General features: G+C 35.5%; 4 protein-coding genes across 12 annotated transcripts in view; 3 read left to right on the top strand and 1 right to left on the bottom strand.

Moving 5' to 3' along the window:
• LOC115241331 (fukutin-related protein) overlaps positions 1-2,405 on the top strand; it is a 6,738-nt gene extending 4,333 nt beyond the window's left edge. Inside the window, exons 4-5 of the mRNA XM_029817040.1 lie at positions 2,130-2,209; positions 2,289-2,405. Of these exons, the coding sequence (XP_029672900.1) occupies positions 2,130-2,167 (38 nt within the window). The 3' untranslated portion in view covers positions 2,168-2,209; positions 2,289-2,405. The remainder of the gene's footprint in view (positions 1-2,129; positions 2,210-2,288) is intronic.
• LOC115241329 (dynein intermediate chain 2, ciliary) overlaps positions 1-3,814 on the bottom strand; it is a 4,329-nt gene extending 515 nt beyond the window's left edge. Inside the window, exons 1-13 of one of the 6 annotated variants that reach the window (XM_029817039.1) lie at positions 3,300-3,814; positions 3,042-3,161; positions 2,771-2,972; positions 2,624-2,707; positions 2,352-2,518; positions 2,148-2,231; positions 1,763-1,949; positions 1,513-1,674; positions 1,299-1,442; positions 970-1,076; positions 693-870; positions 383-614; positions 46-279 (exon numbers count right to left, since the gene is read on the bottom strand). In XM_029817039.1, the coding sequence (XP_029672899.1) occupies positions 46-279; positions 383-614; positions 693-870; positions 970-1,076; positions 1,299-1,442; positions 1,513-1,674; positions 1,763-1,949; positions 2,148-2,231; positions 2,352-2,518; positions 2,624-2,707; positions 2,771-2,972; positions 3,042-3,161; positions 3,300-3,356 (1,958 nt within the window). In that variant the 5' untranslated portion in view covers positions 3,357-3,814. Of the gene's footprint in view, positions 1-45; positions 280-382; positions 871-969; positions 1,077-1,298; positions 1,443-1,512; positions 1,675-1,762; positions 1,950-2,147; positions 2,519-2,623; positions 2,708-2,770; positions 2,973-3,041; positions 3,165-3,299 lie in introns of all 6 variants that reach the window. The other 5 variants (XM_029817038.1, XM_029817037.1, XM_029817036.1 and 2 more) reach the window with 5 other exon arrangements.
• On the top strand, positions 2,309-5,632 carry LOC115241333. 3 transcript variants are annotated; one of them, XM_029817050.1, is made up of 5 exons: positions 2,309-2,407; positions 4,454-4,563; positions 4,712-4,790; positions 4,920-5,106; positions 5,326-5,632. In XM_029817050.1, the coding sequence occupies exons 2-5, from the start codon at positions 4,495-4,497 to the stop codon at positions 5,525-5,527; spliced, it is 537 nt and encodes a 178-aa protein (XP_029672910.1). In that variant the 5' UTR covers positions 2,309-2,407; positions 4,454-4,494; the 3' UTR covers positions 5,528-5,632. The 3 variants fall into 3 exon arrangements, with proteins under 3 accessions (XP_029672910.1, XP_029672909.1, XP_029672908.1); XM_029817049.1 differs by lacking the exon at positions 2,309-2,407 and adding an exon at positions 3,981-4,104; XM_029817048.1 differs by lacking the exon at positions 2,309-2,407 and adding an exon at positions 4,113-4,372.
• A 6,628-nt stretch (positions 5,633-12,260) lies between these two features.
• Positions 12,261-24,485, top strand: part of LOC115241299 (serine-rich adhesin for platelets-like) — a 157,361-nt gene continuing 145,136 nt past the window's right edge. Inside the window, exon 1 of one of the 2 annotated variants that reach the window (XM_029816996.1) lies at positions 12,261-12,986. In XM_029816996.1, the coding sequence (XP_029672856.1) occupies positions 12,824-12,986 (163 nt within the window). In that variant the 5' untranslated portion in view covers positions 12,261-12,823. The remainder of the gene's footprint in view (positions 12,987-24,485) is intronic. The other variant, XM_029816997.1, reaches the window with a different exon arrangement.

A 24,485-nucleotide genomic window follows, 5' to 3' on the forward strand; every position in this document is an offset into this window, starting at 1 on the left:
TTAATTTAAATAGATAATATGCAAAAGTTGGAAAGTATTACTTACTTATCATCGCCGACTATTATAAACGGTAATGCGTTATTAAAAGCTAATCGGGTTAATTTGCTCTTTCGTTTACTGACAATTTGCTGATTGCAGATTGGTCTGTACTTGTTAACATTTAAATCAAACACCGTAACTTTGCCATCGTTTGATACACAGGCGAGCACTGTTGAACTGTATGGGGCCCATTGAACGTCTCCAATCGGAACACCCAGATCAAACATGAATAAAGGTTCCCTATATATATACATGCACACACACACATTAATATAATGTAATATAATCTATCGCTATAATAATATAATTAAATTTATATGCGGATATTGAAGATTTAACTTACGGTCTTTCATCTTCCCAGATTTTGATTCGCCAATCGCCCGAGCAGCTGGCAAAGATACTGGAATTGAACTTGTTGAAGACTATTCGATATACCGGCATAGTGTGCGCCTCGTGATACGTTCTCATGTAAATACTGCTGTACGCCGTATTGCATTTGTACATGGTACCTTCTTCCGTGCCTACCAGGAAAACATTCTGATCGGCGGGATGAAATGCAATGCACGTTCCGCATCCTGAATTCAAAGGCCATATAATCGTCACGTTTAAGGAAATTTCCTGCTTCTCTTTTATTATTATTTGCTTGGCATTACCTTTGAGCGTAATCATCGTGCCGTCCGGTCCCGGAATAGGCGGCCGGTCCAGGAACAACGTCATAACGGTAGTGAGACCGAGATCGTTCTGGTTTAACACCCAGTGATTTATTTTGCCGTCGATACTGACGCTGAAGAACGCCAGGTTTCCCTCTTCTGTATCAGGCGCCCAGCGAATCTATATATAATCAGTATATATTTTTTTCTAATTGAAAGTTTTCACAGAGATATTTCTCAATTGTATGTTGAAATGTTGGAGCTAAAAGATTCAACAGACCTCCCATACTAACCCTCCATGCTTTTGCACAACGTCATTGCTCTTATATTGTGGCGTAGACGGTGGTAACATTATGTTATAAACCGCTACCGCTCCATCCATGGTACCTTAATGTTAATTAATGTTAATTAATTAATGTTAGCATATATATAGCAACACAGTATCATAATAATATAACAAGTTTTTGCAGAAACTTGCAGATCGCAAATTTTATTTGACTTAAATATCTCCTTGAAAAAAGATTTTTAGTGAAATCATCATTTATATCATTTAATAAATACATGTGACGGATAAAATAAATGTTTCATACATGATATTATTTTACACACCGATAACTAAAAGGTATGGATGTTGAGCATTGAAATCTAGGCACATCACGGGAGTTTCTGTTGAACAGATCCATTCCGGATACGATGGGTTCTTCAAGCTGAATAAGCATACCGTGCCATTTGTTATAGCACTATTAAATGACACTGGAATATATAAGTTTTCATTTACAATTTATGAACATTGCGAGGAAAATACGATATGTATTCTACTAACGTGTTCCAAAAGCGACTGCAAAGAGATCGTAATATCTGCTGTTGAAGCACACATCCGTGACATCGTGTTTCTTAGTCTTTTCGTAAGAAAATTTCCACAAAGGTAATAAAGAGCCTTCGCCATCTTTGAATTCATCGCTTGGATCGTCCCAATATCTATAATCTAAATAACAATTGGAGGAAAACAAAAATATGTACTCGAGATACTATACAAAGTTTCATTGAAGAAGGAGTCACAAAAGAGCGTCTACCTTGAGATATGTCGTCGAAAATGTTTTGATTCACCATTCGTTCCAATGTTTTTGCTGCTTGTAGCATTCTGTTTGTCATTGCTAAAGATTCCATTTGTGCTTTCTTCTTCACATCCTCCTTCTTTGGTTGAGTTAATGGCGCTCTTTTCTCCTTTTCTTTCTCGCGTTGTTGTTGAGCATAGTCTTCCTGCCAACAATAATGAAAATATCGAAATTTGTACATAATATTTCTATTTATATGTTTCAGATAAAAATAATGTTACTTTCTTTGTTAATTATGTATTTATTTAATAGAAAGTAGTATAATATAAAAGTATTTATACTGTGTACATGTGTGTTCCACCGAATATAAAATGATTTATTTCAGGACAGAGGGTATTTATACCTGATACTCGTCAAAGATAGTCCATTGAAAAACACTAGCATTGAAGGTTGCAGTAGGTGGAGGTATAGTTTGTGTGCTTATATCCTGCAAAATATTTGATTTTATTCTGTATATATCATTTCCAATACTTTTACTTTCCAGAGAAACAGAGTTTATAATATCTACATTGCTGTTTCGTACAAATAGGAGATATAATGTACATACCCTCATAGGATTATCATATGTCAATGCTGCTCTCTCACAGAAATTGAATTGATTAGGTATTTTCTTAGGCTTTGGTTTTTCTATTTCATCCTCCTCAGGTTCTGGCTCAGCTTCCATTTCGCGTTCAGCTTCGGCTACCGCTTCCACCGTTTTGTCGATTTCCTCTGCTGTTCTTGTGTAATATATATATATGTTTAAAAAATACACAAGAGTCATACGTAATTTATTAAATAACTATTTATAGTTGCCAATGATATCTCTTCTGTGTCTACCTTCTTCCTCTTCTTTATATTCTGGTTCTTCTTCAGCTTCATCATGCTTCAGTTCCTCATCTGCTGCTTCCTCTTGACCATCAGCTATATAACGAGATTATTTTATTTAGTACATTGATTATTACGTCAGTAAACGAAGAATCATACCAATAATTCCTCCTGCCAATTGCACTTTGGCCTCTTCAGAGTCTTTGTGTAGTATAGTGCCGGTTACATTCAGTAGAGTTAATAAATGCGGTGGAGGAGATAATTTTACAAATTCACGTAATTTCCATGACCATTCAACTAAGGAGTCTGGTACCCTTGTATTGTGTATAGTTAATATCTTGGCGAATTCCTCTTGTAATTCCTATATTATATACAGATATAGAAACATTCAATAACATTTAAAAGAGATAAGCAAAGGAATAAAACATACAGCTTCTGTTAATTGCAGTTGATCATCTGGTTTTAGCAAAATCTTTCCTCGCATCCAGTCCATATCACCAGCACCCAAGTCCTGTCGTGATATGTACATACTTCTTCCTAAACTTATAGGCTGCTAAAATGATCAAATGTGATTTTGTAAATATAACTCTATATATAAAATAAAATTTATATATATATATGATCTTATTCTAATAAGATACGAGATTTATTTTTTATTTATTTTATCATGATGACAAAAGATATGTACCTCTTTACTTATCTCCAACACTTTGGAGGATATCTTTTTTGGTATTGTTGGTGCCATTGTTTCCTTTGTGTGTTGTAAAATTATATCAACGTAATTGTGCAACAGTGTAGCGAATAATCAGCTGATAAATCACTCCTTCATGTACTGTTATTAAGGAGATACCATATTCAATATGTATATTCTCTTTCTGATATCTGTGCAGTATGACTTACTATTTAGTGATAAGAGAAAGTAAAAACTTAATCTTGCAATGTGCACAATGATCTGATGCTCAAATCTATTTTATAGCTCAACACAATATTATCCTTCAATGATTTGTAAAAATATAATACGATAGTGTATAAAGGGTATAACAGATAAAAACTCCAAATATCCTTTGTCTACGTATCATTCAATACTGAAAAGTCTGTTACGGTTTCCTAGGATACGTTTGATTTTTGATTTTGATGTCAGATGTCAGTCTGTAGAGTGTGCATAATACTAGTTTAAAGCAATATATTTCCACATTTTAATATATGTTTAAATATAATCTTTATTTTATTAAAAGTATGATTAAATTTACAGTTACTTTACAGTTTATTTAATGTTTTTATTCTGTTACATATAAGAGAGTAAATATGTGAAAATCATATGGTTTGTAAACTTGTTGAGGATGTATAAAATGTTTAAAATTTACATAATCTTTTTGAACATGATATTTTAATCATTGTCATTGCTTTTTCTTTATACCGCCGAGACAAACACGGTTATATCTCTTTGGATATTTGGCACAGAGAAAATCAATAATGGACTATACCATGATAATGTGAGCATTCCAACAAGTTGCAGGGCAATTATTGTATAGAATCGTGCAGATATTATTGGTTGAAATATATAAAACATATTGTTTTATTCAATTCTCATAACAACAAATGATATGTATTATTAGATTTTGTAAATTCCAAAGTAATATATATGAAATTCTGTGTGGATGAGTATTTACACAACCTCTACACATATTGATATTTAAATATCAAGATTTACTATAATTATAATAGTGTTACTAGTTGCAATACATGTCTACATATTGTGCGGTATCAATTTTTACATAATCCTTTCATGCTTGGTCAGTGGAAAGGCAAAATTAATAATGTCAAGGTTTCTTTCTATTTTAGATGAGTTAAGAAGCCAATTTTCTTTATAAATGCCTTAAAGTATGGAAGATAGCGGTATTGATAGTGATCCTAAAGCTGTTAACCATGTGGAAGACGAAAGACTCTTTTTGGTAAATTTTCATCTCGATAAACATATTGACTGATGTTCATTATTAGTCTTACATCATATGGGATATATGAATATAATATTTATATGTAAATAATGATATGTGCGGAATAAAACATTCAGTGGTGCAAGAATGTTTTAATCTCTTATAGGGCAGTGATAGCAGTTGCAGTAGTAACCACACGCAGGCTTCTCAGCGGAATACAACCAAACAGTTACAAAAAAAACTTGGTACTGAAACAATCTTCTAGTTCTACATATTTTATTGCAAGACTTCTTGTATTAATTAACGTAATTTATATAATCTTTGTTGTTTCGTAATTATATATATATTTACATAAGTAATGTTTTTTTCTGCAGAGACGCGCATTGAACAGGCAAAGCGAATTCAACGTAATTCAGATTATATAAAGCTTCCAAAATATGACAATGAAAATATAAGTAGTACCAGTTCTACTGGATTGATATCAATCCAAAGATTGCCTATACCGCATAAGAATAAGGAGCATCTTCCTCTAGTTGAATACTGGCATAGTGAAAGCGAAAGGTATTAAATAATCATGTACACAAAGAATTATCAGATGACATTGACACATATTATTATATTTAACAATTAATTCTCCATTATCATATATATATGTTTCTCCATTAATAAAATATTATAATAAATATAGTTTGATTATATAACATAAAGAACATTATATAAACATGTGAAGAATATGTAATAAAATTTAATTAATGCATTCTATTTGACGTACGATTATAGTGAGGATGAATTGACTCTTTTTCCTGCGAAATCAAAGGATTCCTCAAAGCACAAACAAGATCTCACAGATACATTCAGCATCGGGGAGTTAAGTGATGAAAGCGAAGACTCTTTGAACCTGGACCCAGCGCAGCCACCACATCCATTTATGCAAACTTACGTACCTACTGGATGTTTTGCTTGCCATTGCCATATACTGTAATATAGTCTGTGCATTGAACTGATTATTAGTTCAAACTGATTGATTATTATTTAAGTAATAATACGTTGTTGAACAAAGAGAATATAGATATATTATGTTTTTTATGAAGTTATATTTTTTCTAAGTTTATTTTATGTTATAAAATTAATTTATTTTTTGTTATGACGAATTATTTACAGAGATTACATTACATTATTTAGAGAGGAAACGTGCTTAAATTATTAAATTTATTTTATTAAACTGCTGTATTTTATAAAACTGTTCCATTTATAAAGCTTCCTATTGTCGTTATTTAATGTTCGAGTATCAACCACTTTGTGCAGAAGCGCAATTGCGGAGTGACATCTAGGCAAAAGGATTAACCGATTCAATGAATGTAACGATTTATTGGAAACAATACTTTCTTCTTCGTGATCAAAGTAATTATTGCTAAGGATATTATTCAAATGGCGTTTCTCAACATTCACTAGGCATCGGTAACATTTGCAATACCTGTTTTGCGTGAGATCGCGGCAGGTATATCTGTTGGGCTTTAGGCGGCGTATTGCTTAAGCGCATTTGTATCGAATTGGCGAATTAATTAAGGTAATAATTTAATTTATTCTCTATTTCCATCTAATCAAAATTCTACATGAAAAATAATTTTGTTAAATTTTTTGTAAGTGATATTATTCATATATTCAGCGCTGTTTTTGTTTCTAGATAAATGCCTTTTACTTTTTTTTATTAAAAAATTATAAAAATATTACATTCAATTATAACTTTCTTTTTTTCTTTAGATGATAAAAGTTCTTTTGGAATATTATTTTATTTTTATTTTATATATAATATGAACGAATATATATAACAAATATTTTTTATATGATAACAAATATGCAATATTTATGTTTTAGACAGTATAATATATTACAAAACCATTAATATAATCGGAAATAGTATCCATTTGGTGATTTTTAATTGCGTGAAAAATAGATAATCTTTTCTTTTATAAGACTTTGTCTCTTCGATTATTATGCGTAATACTGCATTACGAAAGAATACGAAAAGGATTGACGTTAGATTTTGAAAGATCGCCAACAATATGTGGAACGTGGAATTACAAGTTTGCTATATGTTACACTTTTATTAAATTGCATTAGAGGGACTTGCGCATCGAGTGAACGCAATACAGGAAGACGTTTCGCACACGACGGCGAGAAAAAATAACCATAATTAAGCGCTATAATTGAACAAGAAGAGGTAACCGATATTTTTCTACGATTCTGAGGATCATGGGGAGGACGGTCTTTGGTAATATCATTGCTAAATATCGATATGGCCTTGCGGAATCGCATTTCCAAGTCACAGGAAATTACGGGTTCGACAAAGATCCTCGAGTAATTGAAGACTTCCTCTGCTGCAAAACGCGCGCTTGGTCGTTTACGAATTAAGTAATACTCAATAAAGGTCATCACTTCATTCCTTGTTCGAAATAATATCTCTCTTTACATATAATACAGGTATATCAATTTATTATAATACGCTTACTTTTAATATGTAATATTTTATTAATACACAGAGAATATCTTTATCTTTTCTTTGAAATTAAACTTCAAATACGAACATATGTAAAAAACTTTTAAAAAATGTTACTCGGTCTGCATATAAACATTGGCATGAGAAGCAAGCTTTGACTCTTGGCGATCCTTAAAAATGTGGCATTCTAAACGCGCCGCTGCGTAAATCATAGCTTTTCGCGTATATAAAATCAGGCGAGGCGAGTGAAACAATGCCGTGCACGCTTAAGAGAACTTTTCTACGCACGCACAATGTGCGCCAGATCGTATCGGTGAGATATTGCGTGCGGAGAATACTGGAGGATGCCGCTATAAAATTCTGTTGCGGAACCCCAAGAAATGGTCTTTTTCCAACGCCTGATCTCGATCGCGTTGTAAAATGCACATTGCGTATGCATTTCTTTCAGCCATAGAAGTCCAGCAATTTCTTGGATAGATGTGTTAACGTCGGCGTGGAATTTGTTTGCCAGAACATCTAACATTTCTTTTTCCTTCATTTATATAAACAGTTTCGAATAATTTTATAACTTTATCAAAATATAATGCAAGAGAATCCTGTATTTTTTAGATTCCTTTATGTTTTAGATTCGACCACACACATGATGCATAATGGTGTTTCCCATGATTCTTTTCTCTAAGGGCTCCTTTTAATCTTAAATGCGAAACACGAAAATACTTGTTGCGGAGATAGCGCTCTAATTAATGCCTCATGTATTTTAAATTTATTCCACCTCTCTGCGATATTCCAGCAAACTCGATTTTATAATTAAGCCCCCTCCCGTCGCGGGAATAAATGTTTGTTGCGTTAAATTTTCATATCTTTGCATGCTGCGCAGCACACAACGCATGATGCATCGCGTATGAATATTTAGATGCGTCTCGATGCGCCCTCATATATTCAGTGCATATCTACAGAGTGGCCCAGGTGTGCTCCAGTCCTTCTCTCCCTGGATGAATACGAAATTTATTTATCCTTTGCGACAATCTTAACAATCGTAATAATCTTTCTTGAGATTTCTTTTTTATGCAATCTTAAATTTTTTAATTACACGCAAAATTAAAATTAATCGAATAAAATGTAATATATTCGATTATTTCGTATTTGAGATTAAGAAACAATATTTTATTAGTTCTTATTTTAAGTTTTAACTGCGCTTATAACTAAGTAGCTATCGATGTCTGATATTATTAATCATGCGCTATTACTCCTAATATATTTTCTAGTCAGAAGAGAAGACGGTGAATCTGGAACACCCCATGTACGGAGGACTTGCACCGTCGACGTCGCCGGTATGGTCGTAAATCGAGGGAGACTTATGGCATATTTTGTAACCAATTTGATGCAATAAATTTCGTCCTCTCCGGACGAGAAAGCGCGGTAACCGGTAATATGTGAGAGCCGCTAATGTCCTTCCATTTATTCATGGAAGGCGAATCGGCGACGGAAATGCGAAGCTTCCTTCGACGACCGAGCTTCCACCGGATGATCATTGACGGTTCGTTTCATATATCACGATAAGAGAAAGGATAGGAAGCGCGAAAAGAAATTGTTCTGTGATTTTGATATTCGTTTTCTTATCAATCGATTTTTTATGTGTGATCATTAACATAGCGTTCTGATGACAGATCCTGTTTCAGGATCTAATCTCTGAATCGACAAGTGAATCTGTAATCGTGAAAGTAATGCGGTGACGACAATCGATGAAAGTGCCAAATCCTCATGCCAACTGTCAAGATAACTGTCTCTCTCTCTCTCTCTCTCTCTCTCTCTGAATCTAATTAAAAAACCAGTAAAACCGGCTTTCGTGAGAATCCATTCTTCGGTGTCGTGTTCGGAAAAAAGAAAGGAAGTCAGAGCAGAAAGGAGGATCAAACACAGGCAATCTAGACAAACTGTGTTTGTGAAACTATTTTAAAACGGACGCAAAACAAATTTTCAATTTTTTGCGACGAAATCGTATCAATCAGGACTATCCGATCGATTTTAAATAATTAAGAGTTTTCAAGCCGCTCGAATTTAACCGAATTGACATCCTGAAAGAATACTTAACTAAGCGCGGATAAAGAACTCTAGTCGTAATTTACGAGTATTTGCGTGTCCCGTAGCTGCGGGAGTCTCACTCGTGTGCGTTTTGTACATGCGTTTAGATATTACGGCAGATTCTCTCGTGCGATATCTTGAATATGTACGAGCCCTACGCTGTCACAGATCAGCCGGCGAAGCAGAAGAAGACGCGTAACACAGACGATGTTGTTTTCTTCGGACTGGCGTGGCGCGAAACATGCCGCCGAATATATTTACGAGTATTCGACGATCACACGATGTACCTCTTTTCGAGAGGCTTTGCATAAACTACGAAAACGTATTCGCGACGGAATTAAGAGATCGTCATTCTAACGGTAAGCTATTAGATTAACGTCCCTGATTCTCGGTAGCGCTGTATCTTATTAAAGATGTTGAAATTAGAATGCGGCTGTCGTTTTTACAAGCCATTTCTATAGCCAAATAAAACAAGAATAGGAAACTTACATATATATTTATACGTATTTATTTATATAGGATATATTTTTTTGATAAAATTACGGAAAGATAAATAGGATAAAAACACACTCGTAAACAAATAAATATGTATAATAATAATGCTATTTTCGTTGATATAAATAAAAAATAAAAGAATTTTGATGAGCATATATGTGTCAGAGTTAAAAAAGTCATTGTTAAAAAATATTTTCCAAAGGGTGTGATAAAAGATAATAAATACTTTTCTAAGTATTTAGTCAAGTATAAAAAATTAAATGTTCCATCGATTAGAAGTTAATTTATAAATTAAAGTACATATTTCTTTTATTTCTCAACATCATATATCATTTTTTAAATATTATATTCGTTTATATTATATTACATTCTTTTTATATTATATCTATTTGTTATTTATATATAAGTGCATATTTCCTTTATTTCTTAATACCATATATTATTTTTTTTATATTATATATTTGTATCTATCATTTTTTAACATTATAATAACCAATAATAATATAAATAATTTATTTTGGGGCAAAGGAAAGAGAAGTAATTTAGTCAAGGTTTATAAATCAATCTAGGACGTAAATCATTGTTAAAAATATGTTCTCGCGTAATGACGAATCCGCACAAAAATCACCAAAGATTGACGACCCCCGCTGCGGATTCACCATAATTCGAATGAGGGCGATTCGTGACAAATATCACGCGCATAGTCGATCGATCCGCGATTCCAGGTGCATCGACCGCGCGTTTCTTCCTCGGGATGAAAAACCGCAGACCACTTGCCCGGTCGACGGAGAAGACGAAGGCAGAGAGAACGAGAAGGGAAGAGGAAGAAAGGAAAGCCGATAAGACGGACGAGATATACCAATCCGTTCATTACGTTTATGATGCGTGTCGAGGATTTTTCAGGTTTGTATAGTCCACGGTATACTTCGAGAATATCGCGGGAGAGAGACGCATATTTTATTATCATAAAACTATATAAAGACATTTAATTTCATTTATCCTCAGTTATCTCACTTCATCTTGGAGTAAAACAATTAATTACCATCAACGGTCAATTGCGAAAATATTTAAAAATTAGTAGCAAAGCGAAATTGGCAGCAACCCGCAACATGGCTGTCCCGCCTTTTTTAAAGCACCGCGCTTCAAGTCGTATCGATTGAGATCGATCCATAGCTACGTCATTACGTTGTCCCGCGTAACGGAGTTCGAAGTACGGTTCGCTGCTCGCGTAATCCAAACCCATCGCGCTTCCTGTACCAACGGCTTTTTTCTCCCGAACGACCGGGCTTAATTAAATGCCAGACAGGTACATGCTTGCAAATCTCTCGCGCCGAGAGATGCGTCGAGGTTGCTGCGAATCCCGTTCGCCGCCGCGTCGAAGAGACGCAAAAAGGTAAATTCTCACGTTTTTAACATATTGATTAAGACTCAGAACTAGTTTTCTATTTTTAATTATTTGTCTTATCTAATATAACGTGCGTCATGATCTACCATATAATGTGCTATCTTTATTATTATTATTCATACAAATATGAGAATATAAAAATATTAGTAATAAAGCGAAATTGGCAGCAGTTTGCAATATGGCGGTCCCGCATTTATAGAGCACCATCCTTCAAGTCGTATCGATCGAGATAGGGCGCCGATCGACCTGTAGTTACATTACGTTGTCCCACGTAACGGAGTTCGAAGTACGGTTCGCTGCTCGCGTAATCCAAACCCACCGCGCTTCCTGCATCAACGGCTTTTTTCTCCCGAACGACAGGGCTTAATTAAATACCAGGCAGGTACATGCTTGCAAGTCTCCCGCGCCGAGAGAGATGCATCGAGGTTGCTGCGAATCCCGTTCGCCACCGCGTCGAAGAAACGCGAAAAGGTAAATTCTCACGTTTTCAATATATTGATTAAGACTCAAAATTAGTTTTCAATTTTTAATTATTTGACTTATCTAATGATATAACGTGCGCGCCATGATCTATGATATGATACATGTTATCTTTATTATTATTCATACAAATATTACAACTATGAAAATATTAAAATATTAGTAATGAAGCGAAATTGGCAGCAGCTTGCGATATGGCGGTCCCGCATTTTTTAGAGCATCACATTTTAATAAGTCATATCAATCGAGATAACGCGGCCTGATTTCTGAAGCAAGTTTCGATTCGACTCTAAAGCAAAATTTTTAAATCTATTTTCTCGATTCATTACATCGAACGTAAATTATTTTTTTTACTGTATCTCCTAGTCCTTTTTCGACTTATAATTTTTATGCATTATATGTTAAACGCGAATATGATTACGATCGACATATAGCTACGTCATGATTAAAGATTGTACTGGAAATAAAATTAATCTTTCATCCCGCATATATCGAGATCTCATAAATATCTTTACATTTATCGAATATATATTTTATTTCCGTCTAATTCTTTGTATATATTTCGAAGTCATTCACGCGTCACATACCAAAACAATAACACGATGTATCGGTATGTGATGATCGGACGACGCGGGGCAGACGCATATATGAGTGGGGAGGGGAGCCGGGTGAAAAGCGTGTGTCTCCATGAATGAATCGGTGGTAGAGGATCACGTGTCGCCCGGCGGTAAAGGAGTAGGAGGTGAGCGTAGTGAGTGCGCGGCTCACGTGACAGTCGACCGCGCGCGTGGTTATTTCGGCGAGCGCCCGAAAGATGTCGCGGTTTGATCGCGCGGCGGCGGCTGGCTTCAAACACCTGACGGCGGCGTAGCAGTGCGGCATGGACTGGTGCGGTGGGTGCACACTTCTCTCAAAACAAGTAGCACGAGCTACCGGTTGACAGCGACGGCAATTCCCCTCCCTTCCCGTCAACCCTTCCTGCCCTCGTCACTGTCGTTCGCGCGTTCGAAATATAACAGTGCCGATTACAAGTAACGCGTACGCGATCATCTTTCATTCGACCGGCGGCGAAGTTCACATGGAGCACCGACGCCGAACGACATCGACGTTCGCGTTTCGAAGTCGTCATCCTTTCGAAGTCATTTCGTCCGGGAGTGCGCCCGCGTCCGGTCGCGAGTTTTTCGGATAAAGTACACGCGTCTATTGTAATTGGATATATCTGACTCGTGAAATCGAAAAAAAATGTGATCGCGATACGACACGCGGTGACCGCGGTGCGACGACCGGGCTCGAGTGCGGAAAAGTGTTTGTGTTGAAAAATGACGCTCATCGGCTGGACATCGGTGAGGACAGTGTTACTGACGTCGTTGCTACTGACTTCCGCGGTGCTGGTGGTGTTGGCGCGCGCCGAGGATGACGCGACCTTGGAGGACGACCTGGAATCCCTTTCGGCGTCTAACGAGCGGCCGCGTCTTGATACAGGTTAGTCGATGAGATTTGGTATTTTGTTTCGTTTTTTCAATTCGCTCTCGGTTGATCATCATTGAAACATTTTATCAAGCTTCAATTATTTCTATAAAAAAATAATATTTTGATTTAAGGGTGATATAAAAAAATTTAAAAATAGGAAAAATAAAAACACGAAGACAGTCTTTATTATAATAATTGATTCTTAATTTAATTTTGTGAGCGTTTATGTATTCATCTTTTAATCACCCACATAATAATTTAATACAGCAGTATTATGTTAGATTTTGATGTGTCTAATAATTAAAAAATATTAATAAATTAAATAAAAATTTATTTATGACACTGGATATTAAATATATCGGAAAATCAATAAAAGGAGCAAAACATATTAAAAATTTAAACTATGCAAAGTAGTTAAATTAAATATACAATTGTAAAGTAAATAAATATTAAATTGGTAATAAAACAACGCAATATTATGTTTGTACAGAAGAATTATATATTTATTTATTATTTTATTTTTTATCATTTTTACATCAGAGTAATAAAAATATAAGAATGTTATTCCTAATAATTTTTCGTTTAAATTATTAGATTACGGTTGTTGATCTTCTTATATATATTTGAGTTATTTTGTTAAAAATTGATGTAACTGAAATAGAGAGAAAATTTAGTATTTCTGAAAGATCGCCGAGAGCGAATAACTTTCCGCGAATCGATGGCAGATCGTTCTTCAACGTGCGATAATGCGTCGTATAGTTGATTATATCTTTTTTACGGTACACGTTTTATAAAAAAATGCATATATATAAAAATATAATAATATAGAAGGGGGGGATAGGAAAGAGAGAGGAGCATAGTCAAGACATTTCACTGTCATTGCATCCTTATCTATCGACTTTTCTCTCTTTCATTCTCGCATGAGGACCGCACTCTCTGGCGATTATTGCAATGACGGTGAATGCCTGAACTTTGTTACTCGTCTCGGCTTTGCCGATGAAGAACGACCTTTGCACTCGCTTGCTTCTGTGAAAGTACGCTCTCTCATCTTCCATCACATCGCGGCAAAATACTCCATAGAATTCTCTGTAAATCGCGAAGATTGCAAAATTCGTCAAATATTTCTGAAAGAACAAGCCTCTATTAATTCTATTTATTTACGTTAAAAATAATTACATTTACATTAAAAATGGCTTATATTTATGATGATTATCAATGTATATATATAGAGCGTATTTTCACAAAAGATATCAAGGATTTGTTATATTGATTTTTTGCTTAATTATATTACAATTTAATTATGTGACATCACGTAGTTATATATATATATATATATATATATATATATATGTGTTTTGTATAAAATTAATTTTTAATATTTTTCTTTTTTATATATGTATTTCCATTATATTTTCACATAGATTTATTGGTAAATGCATTTATGCATTTTTTACTTTTAATCTTATTATTCGAATTAAATAATAATTAACTGATTTCACTCGTGTCGCCGCATAGTTTTCAAAGTCTACCTATGATTCATTCCGCGTTTGCGATGCGTGTATAGTGTCGCAATTAAATTCAGTCCGATAATAGAGTCGGGTCGGTTTCCCATGGCGTTTAAGAATGCGCGGCGCTCATTGTTGAGCCGCATCTGTCGCCTCAATCTCAAATAGATTAATTTGCATGCACTTAGAAAGGCGGAAGCACGTCGTCGCAGGCGCGTGTCGACGGCGAAGCTTGATGAACCCCCTCACCCTGAGGGTCTCCTTTGTGAGTACAAATTATTCGCGCGATCGCGCTTTCTATTGGCACAGCCGAACGTGATATAAGTGCAACAAATAAATTTTGACACGGCCTGCATGTCGGACTTTTTTCCGCGATGATTGCGTTTCGCGTTAGATCATCGTCAATGACGTTTTAGCACGCTTTGACGCGCCGTGGCGTTAGGAAAATATCGAGGCTGTCACTTCGAATTAATGGACTGTGACCTCCCTGAAACGACAAATGACGGTTTAGACGTTTTCGCACGCGTTACAGCTTTTTAGACGCGATTGATATTTATTAAAGAGAAAGCAACTGAGATGGTGAGAAAGAACAGCTTCTTTATAACTCATTGAATTCAATGCACACGATGTATTAATAATAATCTGATTAATCTCTACGCGACCAAGTTTCACTGACAATGAATTAAATGTTCATTATTTTAAAATATATGTGCATGGTGATGGAAATATTTTCGTAATAGATCGTTTGATAAATTTTATTATAGAAAAGAATATAGATATTTTTCTTAATATTTTTTAAATAATTGCATGATTTAGTTTACGCGTATAATTTATAAAGAGAGAAGAAAATCGAGCAAAATACTTGTTCTAGAAAAGAATGATGGACAGAGCGTTTTTCATGTAACCCTTCAATTATTTTCATTAGAATCGTAAGTGAGGCTTCTGCATGACGAATGTAATAGGTTCGAGCGTACGCACTAATTAAATAAGAATGCGTGGAGTGTAGTGGGATAATTATCGGTTGGCAATCAGCCATGCAGGTGTATGTAACTCTTTCGCAGCACGTTAAATAGTTGCAAATTGAAGAGGGAGAAAGAGAGGAAAGAGGTGGAAATAGCACACTCGTTTTAGCACGCTTTGACGCGCCGTGGCGTTAGGAAAATATCGAGGCTGTCACTTCGAATTAATGGACTGTGACCTCCCTGAAACGACAAATGACGGTTTAGACGTTTTCGCACGCGTTACAGCTTTTTAGACGCGATTGATATTTATTAAAGAGAAAGCAACTGAGATGGTGAGAAAGAACAGCTTCTTTATAACTCATTGAATTCAATGCACGATGTATTAATAATAATCTGATTAATCTCTACGCGACCAAGTTTCACTGACAATGAATTAAATGTTCATTATTTTAAAATATATGTGCATGGTGATGGAAATATTTTCGTAATAGATCGTTTGATAAATTTAAAGAATGTTCTTCTTAATGAATGATTTTTCGCATTAAATTATTAGATTACGATTATTGATTTTCTTATATATACTTGAATTATTTTGTTAAACATTGAAATAACTGAAATAGAAGGAAAATTAGTATTTTACTAAACTAGAAATTTAGTATTCCTGAAAGATCGCCGAGAGCGAATAAGTTTCTGCGAATCGATGGCGGATCGTTCTTCAACGTGCGACAATGCATAGTACGGCGAATGCAAATGCATGCACTGGAGGGATGCGCGTGGAAAACGTTTCTGGCATCGGGCACCGTGTAAAATCCCTTTTCCAACCTTGATGCGAATAGTATGTACGTGTCGAGGTTGCTGTGAAAAGGAGGGACCTCGTGTGAACATGGCCTACGGATAACTGTTCGCCGGCTGCGGGCGTTTATTTAACGACTGCATAGTTTACGATTTCTTAGTGTTATTTACAACTCGTAAGAGGTAATACCTAATGAATCACGCAATACTAATTGTGTGCAACCCGGTCCGATTTATAAGAGACCCGGTTCGTTCGCGGAATTTAACAATTATGTTCCGTGATTGCTTTTTTTTTTTTTTAATAAAAGTGTGAAGTTAATTTTATAGAATTAAAATGTCTTTATTATACTTTAGAAACATTAAAAATTGTGGGATGCAATATTTTATATATTATATATTTATTTAATCTTTGGTTATCGTATATATTTTTTGCTTTTTACTTTGGAATCCTTTCAATTCCAAGAATAATTTTATTAGAAAATCAATAAAGCTTTTTATAGATTTTATAGATTTTAATTAATAACGCGTAGTAGTAAGTATCAAGAGATGATTGTATAAATGTGGGGGAATATAATTTATCTCGGATAGAGAAAACGTTACATTTCAAGCTGCAAGTGCAACACGTGGTTTTCTTTCACGGCTTTCGATAACAGGATTTATATTATAAGATACAGTCGATGTGAGCCTTATCAGGACTACCGCCGCAGTATTTACTCGCGTGCCTTGCCAGGATCGCCGCGAAGAATAGATTGCAATAGGATGCAATTTTCTAAGAAGATTCAGGATACTCGGCGTACACGCAACGTTAGATAACCGTGGGAGATTTAATTAAGATTAAATTGCTCTCTCGACAGTTTGTTCGATCCACCCTATGGCTGCGAAATTATGTACCAATTCGTAGTATATTTATTTACCCTTTGCGATTTCGCAATAAATCGTTTTCGAAAATATCACGTATGTATGAGAAAATATTAGTGAAAAGAACTTATTCATAATTTATTAATTTATTAAACGGAAAGAATAAATTTATACGACTGATTAAAAATAAAGCAACTTTTAGAAGTAAATTTTGATTAAAAATTAGATTATATAGAGTTGATAAGCAAGACACATTTAATATCGAAATAAAATAGAATACACACAATTAAAACTTCATATTAGATATAATCCGAGACAAAAATGTTAAGATTTCCTCAAATATACAATTTACCAGTAAACATTTTTTAAACCTACTTTCACCGCAATTTGCAGCAACATTGCAAAATTATATTACGCTCAGAAATATAAGGCTTACTTTTCTTCCAAGACTGTGTCAGCGCTGCCTCTTTCGTAATTTGCGCAATGTTTACTGTTGACGCTCGGTATTCGCGCAACGTTTTTCAAGGACGTGTGTTTCGAGGAGGAACCGCGACGAAAATTCGCGAATTGATTTATGTCAGACGGATCGCTCTGGAGAGATTTAAAGACTGATAATATGTTCGCGCTCGGTGCAAAATGTACTTGAAATTCTGTCGGCGATGGTGCTGGTTCTCTCTCCCTTCTCCGTTTCCCTCTTCGTTTTTAGAGAAAATTTATGATCTGACCAGAACGCGTTCGGTCATTCCTCTACCCGGTGCGAAGGGTATAATTTTATAACCGGTTATAATTAGAGACATTAACTTGCTTAGGATCCTTTGCTCGTGCGTTCCATCGCAAGCGTTTTCTCCTCCTTTAGCGACGCGCGGCCATTTCGCTTCCATTATTATACTAGAACAATGAATAGTTAAAATCTCTTTACTACCGCGCGAAAGCCAACGAAAAAGTCTCCTCGGAGCAAACGAACCAACTGTCAGCAGATTTTATGGAAGAAAAGAATTCTCGCTTCCTCTTTTTGTATCTTGTCTTTATTATTTAACGTGTCGAAACGTATCGTAAAGCGTTGTATTTGTTCGGTGTAGGAGAATTTCTTGACCAGTATAAATATAGAGCAAGCACACATAAACGGAATTTATATTTTAAATTTATCTGTATTTATTTTTGTCGCTATTTTTTGTATAATGCAATGATTAATTTTTAATATCGTTATTATATTCAATAGTAAATGAATGTAATAGGCTTGTTTGCCTTTTCGTATAAGAATTTTGCAGTTATAACTCTGTGTAATATCGATGATTTATGCCAAGCCGATTTATGGCTTTAGTCAGTTATTACGAGGTAACGCCGAAGAAATGAAGCAAATTCCGACGCGAAACACGTGGCAGCCGAGAAAACTGTTGTTTCGATTACGCAAATGGCAAATAACAGCTTTTTATGATTGCGTTTTTTACGAATGAATGTTCAAATTTACTTAAATCTGCTACAGAGTCTCATGAGTGCGAAATTAAATTTTGTCGCAATAAAACTTTCTAGTATAAATTCTTATCTATCCATATTTTTTACTGTCACGATGATTTATAATGTAAAAATAAATTGAAGAGACAATTAGCAAGACTGTTACAAAAGAAATCCATGAGACCGACATCATTCACGATTGTAAATCACGTTACAATTGCGAAATCAAATCTGTTTTGTAATTTTCGTAAAAGATCCGAAAGTTTTAATTCTTTGAATGGATAATTAAACGAAAGTGAAAGCTCTCTTTTATTTTAAGCGAACGAAATTAGTAGGATTTGAAATCCGTGTTAATATCCAAACTAGAGAAGTCTAAATCGCTCGCGCCAATCTTTCAGATGATTATCGCCGACCGCGGAAACAATTGTTTCGATCATGCGAATGGTGAATAAGGCCGCATTCTCTCTCGCCGTAATCGCGGGATTTCGACGTCGCGACCATTAGCAGGGGAAAGAAATCGCGGTCCGCCGTTTATCAACGCGTTTGTAACGCGTCATCTCCCTCGCCGCGATAATTATACCGTCTCGCAATTCTTCCGTTTGTTCGCGATGTCCGCCGCTACCCGGAACACGTGTCTTTTTTAGACACACTCTATTTCAACCGGGCCCCTAAATAACGCTCGTTACTTCGCACGCCGTCAAAAGTCGGCGGCATTCCATCGGCGGTACAATGGCGCGTAACCGGTGGCAATAAAAAAACGCATTCCCGCATTCGGCGTTTAATGGTGTAATAAGGATATCGGCGGGAAGGGAAAATCGCGCGTGCAAATCGCGTGTTCGCCGAGACATCGAATTCTCGAACGGAACTGGATTTGCTCACGCTCTAGAAAAGAGGAGGATATTTTTTTGCATTTTTTTTTTTTTTTAACAACGAACTTGTTTCTGGGAGACTAATTAACACTTCGAGGTGCGAAAATTCTTCGACGTGCTTTGTTTGTCGATACGCAGTGAAATTTTGTTGCAACTTTGGATAAATCATATATTTATTGACTATTTTTAGAATCCCAATTAGATTAATTTTAACTCTTTTAAAAGAAATCATTTAGTAATGAAACAGGTTTTTAGAAGCAACAAATAAAAGCGTGTATATTTTAACCGGTTTTTAATCAAAGCTTTTAGTGAGCTCTTTGTGCAATCTTCGTTTATATCTTTTCTCTATTTCTCCTGTGAGAGAAATCGATAATAAAGAGCGATTGTAATATTTTTAATAATATATTATAGAAAAGAATATAGATATTTTTCACGCTTTAAAGCAGAGGTTTTCGCTAGGATTTCGATAAGGATCCACGAGACTTGTTATGGGAACTAGTATCGGGTCGCAATATTATGAAATTCATATCAGTTATATGTTAACAGAGATTATCTGATTGTTTACATTAATTTCGCTTGTTTACCAATCTAGCAATTATACTTTGTGATGATATAATAAATTAATAATATAATATATTAATAATGATATATATATTAATTATAAATAATTACACAAGTTATTAATTATTAGAGTAATCCATTAATATGTTATATATATATATTTTTTTTTTCATCTCTTTAGAAATGATAAGTAATTATACACACAATTAACTGAACAATACTGTAGAATTTTTTTTATTGCTAACAAATATTTTTTATCAAGGATCGATAAACATAGTTCGCGAATTATAACATGCAATATTTAGAAAAATATCTACAATTAACAATTATGACAATACTTTTCCGAATTATTATATTTATTTCGACGTATGACAGCATGCATACAACGGTCGGCTACATGGTCGTGTAACGAGAGCGTGCTGTTCTAACAATAAGAGCTCATAGAGATACAATGCAATGTGTTTCGCATATGTGTAACAACTCGATGCAGCATGGACAGGTGAAGCGAACGAGCGAGCGGTGAATGAACGCGGCGCTCTCGCTATTTTATATTATAGGAGTTAGCCGCTTCTCTCTCTTTCTCTCTTTTTATGTGCATGTGTCTTGTTTCGCGGCTCTATACGACCTATGTCATTATCCGTCATTACTCCGTTGGACAACGGCGAGAAATAGCTCCGGACGGAGGGGGATTCACCGTGTAAAATCCTGGCCGATCGCGCCGCGCGGATTCACGCGATAGTACCTGTAATGCGGTTGGTTTAGGGCTCTCGTCGGGCTTGTAACGTGTTATTTTGCCCGCGATTATCTCGACGCATCGCTCTGGCTTTATCAGCCAGTTGTGTGCGTGAATTTTTTAATTATCTTTTTTAAAAAAGAATAAAATGCCTCTTTATTCGTAGAGGAACTCTAAAACAGTTAAAACAAACTTATTATTAGTAGTATAATTATAAATTAAGACTCTGATTTCTTATTAATATGAATCGATTTGTACAATCTCAATATTAGGAAATAATAATTGCAAATATTATTCAAATTAGAAGTAATTATGTTTCTGGGAGAGAGAATTATCTTTTTCCTTTCTTTGGAATCTACATTTTTCATATGGATGTTGTAGATTTCAAATATCAAACATCCAGTATAAAAATGGATCCTTCTTGCAATATAAAATATTAAAATCTTTTCAATAAGATTCTTCTCTGTATTTTTCGTTACATCTTATTGAGCGAGATGGTCGTCGTATTATGGTAATATTTATGATACCGATGATTATGTCGATTACAGCGGGAGATCCGCTCATTTCGCCGGACGTTTTATTGCCCGGGTGAAAGCCTTTTCGCGAACCTTTTTGCTGTACCAGATAGGCCGAACAATTTCCTGATCCTCTTTCGATCATAGTCCTGTAGAATCGCGCGAAAGGGAAAGTTTGGAGCGCATCATGGATGCGCCAGGAAATATTATTCGCGATCGCGATTCTCTGCGATGCGGCCGCGAGCGAGAAATTATCGTTCTTTCTACGTCCATCTTGACGGAATACTGATGAAACTGTCAGACAAAATGAATAGCGAATGGGCAATTATTAGTGTGCATTCTTTTTTCCCATCATGCAATCTGCTAGACATATGATGCTATTTCATGATGATATTATAAATCGCGTACTCGAAATTACATGAAATGTCAGTTGTCTACTTTCTAATATTTATCGTCAAATTTAGGTTGACGACTGCACATTGATACTTCCTTTAGGAAGGAGAAAGCTGTAACTAAAAATTCGATGCACCGGAGTTTTCTCGAATTTTTTAATGTTATTTAATTATTAGCAATTTTTATTAATTTATATAGATACATCACTTTTTGTATAATTTTTTTATTATATATTTGTGACACTTAAATTCTTCATACTTTGTTTCACATTGTATAAATGTTTTGCGCGTGTATCTTAGTTATGTCAGATGGAGATAAAACTTATTCATTTATCAATCTATTTGTCATATTTTCGCATCGAAGCATTCTCGTATTCTTCACTTCACGATTTTGACGAAATACTTGACGTTATCTCGTAAAAATTATATTACACGTGAACAATATATAAGAATTAAATAGATGACAAATCGTTTAGTAAAAAAAATTGTTTTGATCGTGTTCTGTATAATTGGAATATCGATTAGTAATTTTCCGGCAAATCATTAGTCAATATTATACGCGCTGATAATCACGATGATCTTAAACAGGTTTCTGAGCAACTGAAAAGTTGGCTGGAAAAAATGATTGCGAGTGCGAATCGAATTTAAACTTGAAATCGAAACTAACTCTCCGAAAGCACCTTTTTATTACACTTTCACCGCAAACCGACGGATATGCGAAATACTTTTCAAAGTTGTTGATCTTTTGAAAAACCGGAAAATTTCGCTGACAATAATAATAAATAATTTATTTTTTCTCTCGTAAATTTTTTAAAATTTTTCTCTTGGTTAATATGAATAAATCAAGACGTTTAGAAATGAAGAGAAAGTAAAAGATATTTGCGCATGTGAAAGAAATTTGATAAGGAGAAAAAAAGTGACGCTCTTGAATCATTTTATCAGCCGCTATTTCGCGATCGGGGAGGTCGCCGATGCGTGTATGCGCGAATCCGAGAGAGGAGATTGAGAGCTAGGGAATCAGCAAACCGATTCGCATGCCGACTATATTACGACCACGCGGACCATCCATCAACTGGATCCGCAGCCAGACGAGCAAAAAGCTCGCGGACTCATCTAAACCGATCGCTACGCGCCGCTCTCTCACGGTCTTGTAACGTCCGCTCGTTTCAGATAACGTGCGCTTCGCTTCGTGACCGCGTGCGTGCATCTCGTCATCTTGCCTTTTTTCGCTACGCATATATGCGTCTTACGCATGCACGCTCGTGTGGTTGCCTCGCTTCTCGATGGACGATGGAAATGTTATCTTAAATAGAAGGCATGATAAATGTTTGATCACGCGGATATATTTCTTAATTAGGATGAAAGTGGAATATATATAGTTGCTATTTTATATCATTATTATATATGTTGTTGTGTTAAAAACATTTTTTATAATAAGAATTGTTTTACATTCTTACGTAATAAGATAATTAAAATAATTAATAAAAATCTGCAAATTGTATTATTTTTTGACAGTATTACGTGAAATATTAATTTTTTACTGCATAAAAAATTATTTTGCTCCACATAGCTTCGCGTCGGTTTTTAGAATAAGAAATAGTCAAGGTAGCGAACGAAGCCGATCACGGTCGACCACATGTGCAGCGTGCAACGACACGAGGCCACCACCCCCATTAAATAGCCATTAACGATTCCCCGTTTAATAGACTCTTACGTAATTATGCGTCGAACCACCCACGCGCGCCGTCACGCATTGCCATTCCTTTAGGGTCTTCTGGACCACTTCTCCATCTCATTTTCTTCCTCGAGTCGGTCTCTCCGTTTCCTTTCGAAGCGAGCAAATATACATACACGTGTTCCAGATCTCGTGCCCTTCTGCGAACTCTCTTAAAAATCGGAGGTTACTTTCCCTTACGAAAAATTTAACAAAATTTATTATCAATATTTTTTAATATTCATTTTCAGTTAAATTTTTAATTTTTACTCAAATATTCTTATTTTAATATTCCCTCTTAAAATTTTCAACGGGACTCTAACAAAAATTCTACATAATTTTATTTCGTATTTATTATACAGATTATACTAATTATACAAAACGTATATAATTAATATTCCATATTTTTTCCGGATCTTAATTTTTTAATCGCCAGACTTTTTTAAAAATGTATCACGAATTTTAAGATTCTTTGGAGAGGGAAATCAGAACTCTATCAGTTATCTTAATATGCTAAAAAAAAGAAGCATTGCGGTATAACTTTAGAAAGGTTAAACTCGCAGCAATATGAGCAATGAGAGTGCAAATCGCGAACGACGTGGTGCAGTGGACCGGCTTTCGCGATAATGTCGCGGTTGATATTTTAACGGCGTGAACGGCCGATTGTTCTGTCTCTGTCTCTCTCTCTCTCTCTTTGAACGGAAAGGTTAGCGCACGCTGGTCGCACCGAGGGATGTACAAAGCGTTTCTTCGTGCTGAATCTTTCCACCGCACATAACCGTGGCCGCAGTTATGCTCGACGGTATATTGCGTCGGTCGGCCCCGTAGAAACGTGCACGCTCCGAAACGAGCGATTTTGCGCGAGTGTTGCACGCGCGTGTACAATTACCTTTAGTGTGTGTTACAACACTTCCCTACGATATGATGCATACGATTTTGCGCGAGTGTTGCACGCGCGCGTGTACAATTACCTTTAGTGTGTGTTACAACACTTCCCTACGATATGATGCATGTTGTAGGAGCGCGGCCGCGCGAGATGGAATTGTCCCCCGACGCAAAAAGCGAGTTTATTCGAGCGGGATATGGGCGCGCGGGGGCATCTAGGATGCCGCTCGGCAGCCATAAAGCGAGAATTATTAAGCGGTTCTACGGACGGAC

This window comes from Formica exsecta, unplaced genomic scaffold (genome assembly GCF_003651465.1).
Source record: "Formica exsecta isolate Colony F162 unplaced genomic scaffold, ASM365146v1 scaffold475, whole genome shotgun sequence".
Classification (NCBI taxonomy): Eukaryota; Metazoa; Arthropoda; class Insecta; order Hymenoptera; family Formicidae; genus Formica; species Formica exsecta.

What these genes read in the sequence shown, in the direction of transcription:
- LOC115241333 (XM_029817050.1), top strand. Translation starts at nt 4,495, where the DNA reads ATGGAAGATAGCGGTATTGATAGTGATCCTAAAGCTGTTAACCATGTG. An exon ending in ACAGTTACAAAAAAAACTTG is followed by an intron (nt 4,791 to 4,919) that starts GTACTGAAACAA and finishes TTTTTTCTGCAG; the next exon opens with AGACGCGCATTGAACAGGCA. An exon ending in TGGCATAGTGAAAGCGAAAG is followed by an intron (nt 5,107 to 5,325) that starts GTATTAAATAAT and finishes GTACGATTATAG; the next exon opens with TGAGGATGAATTGACTCTTT.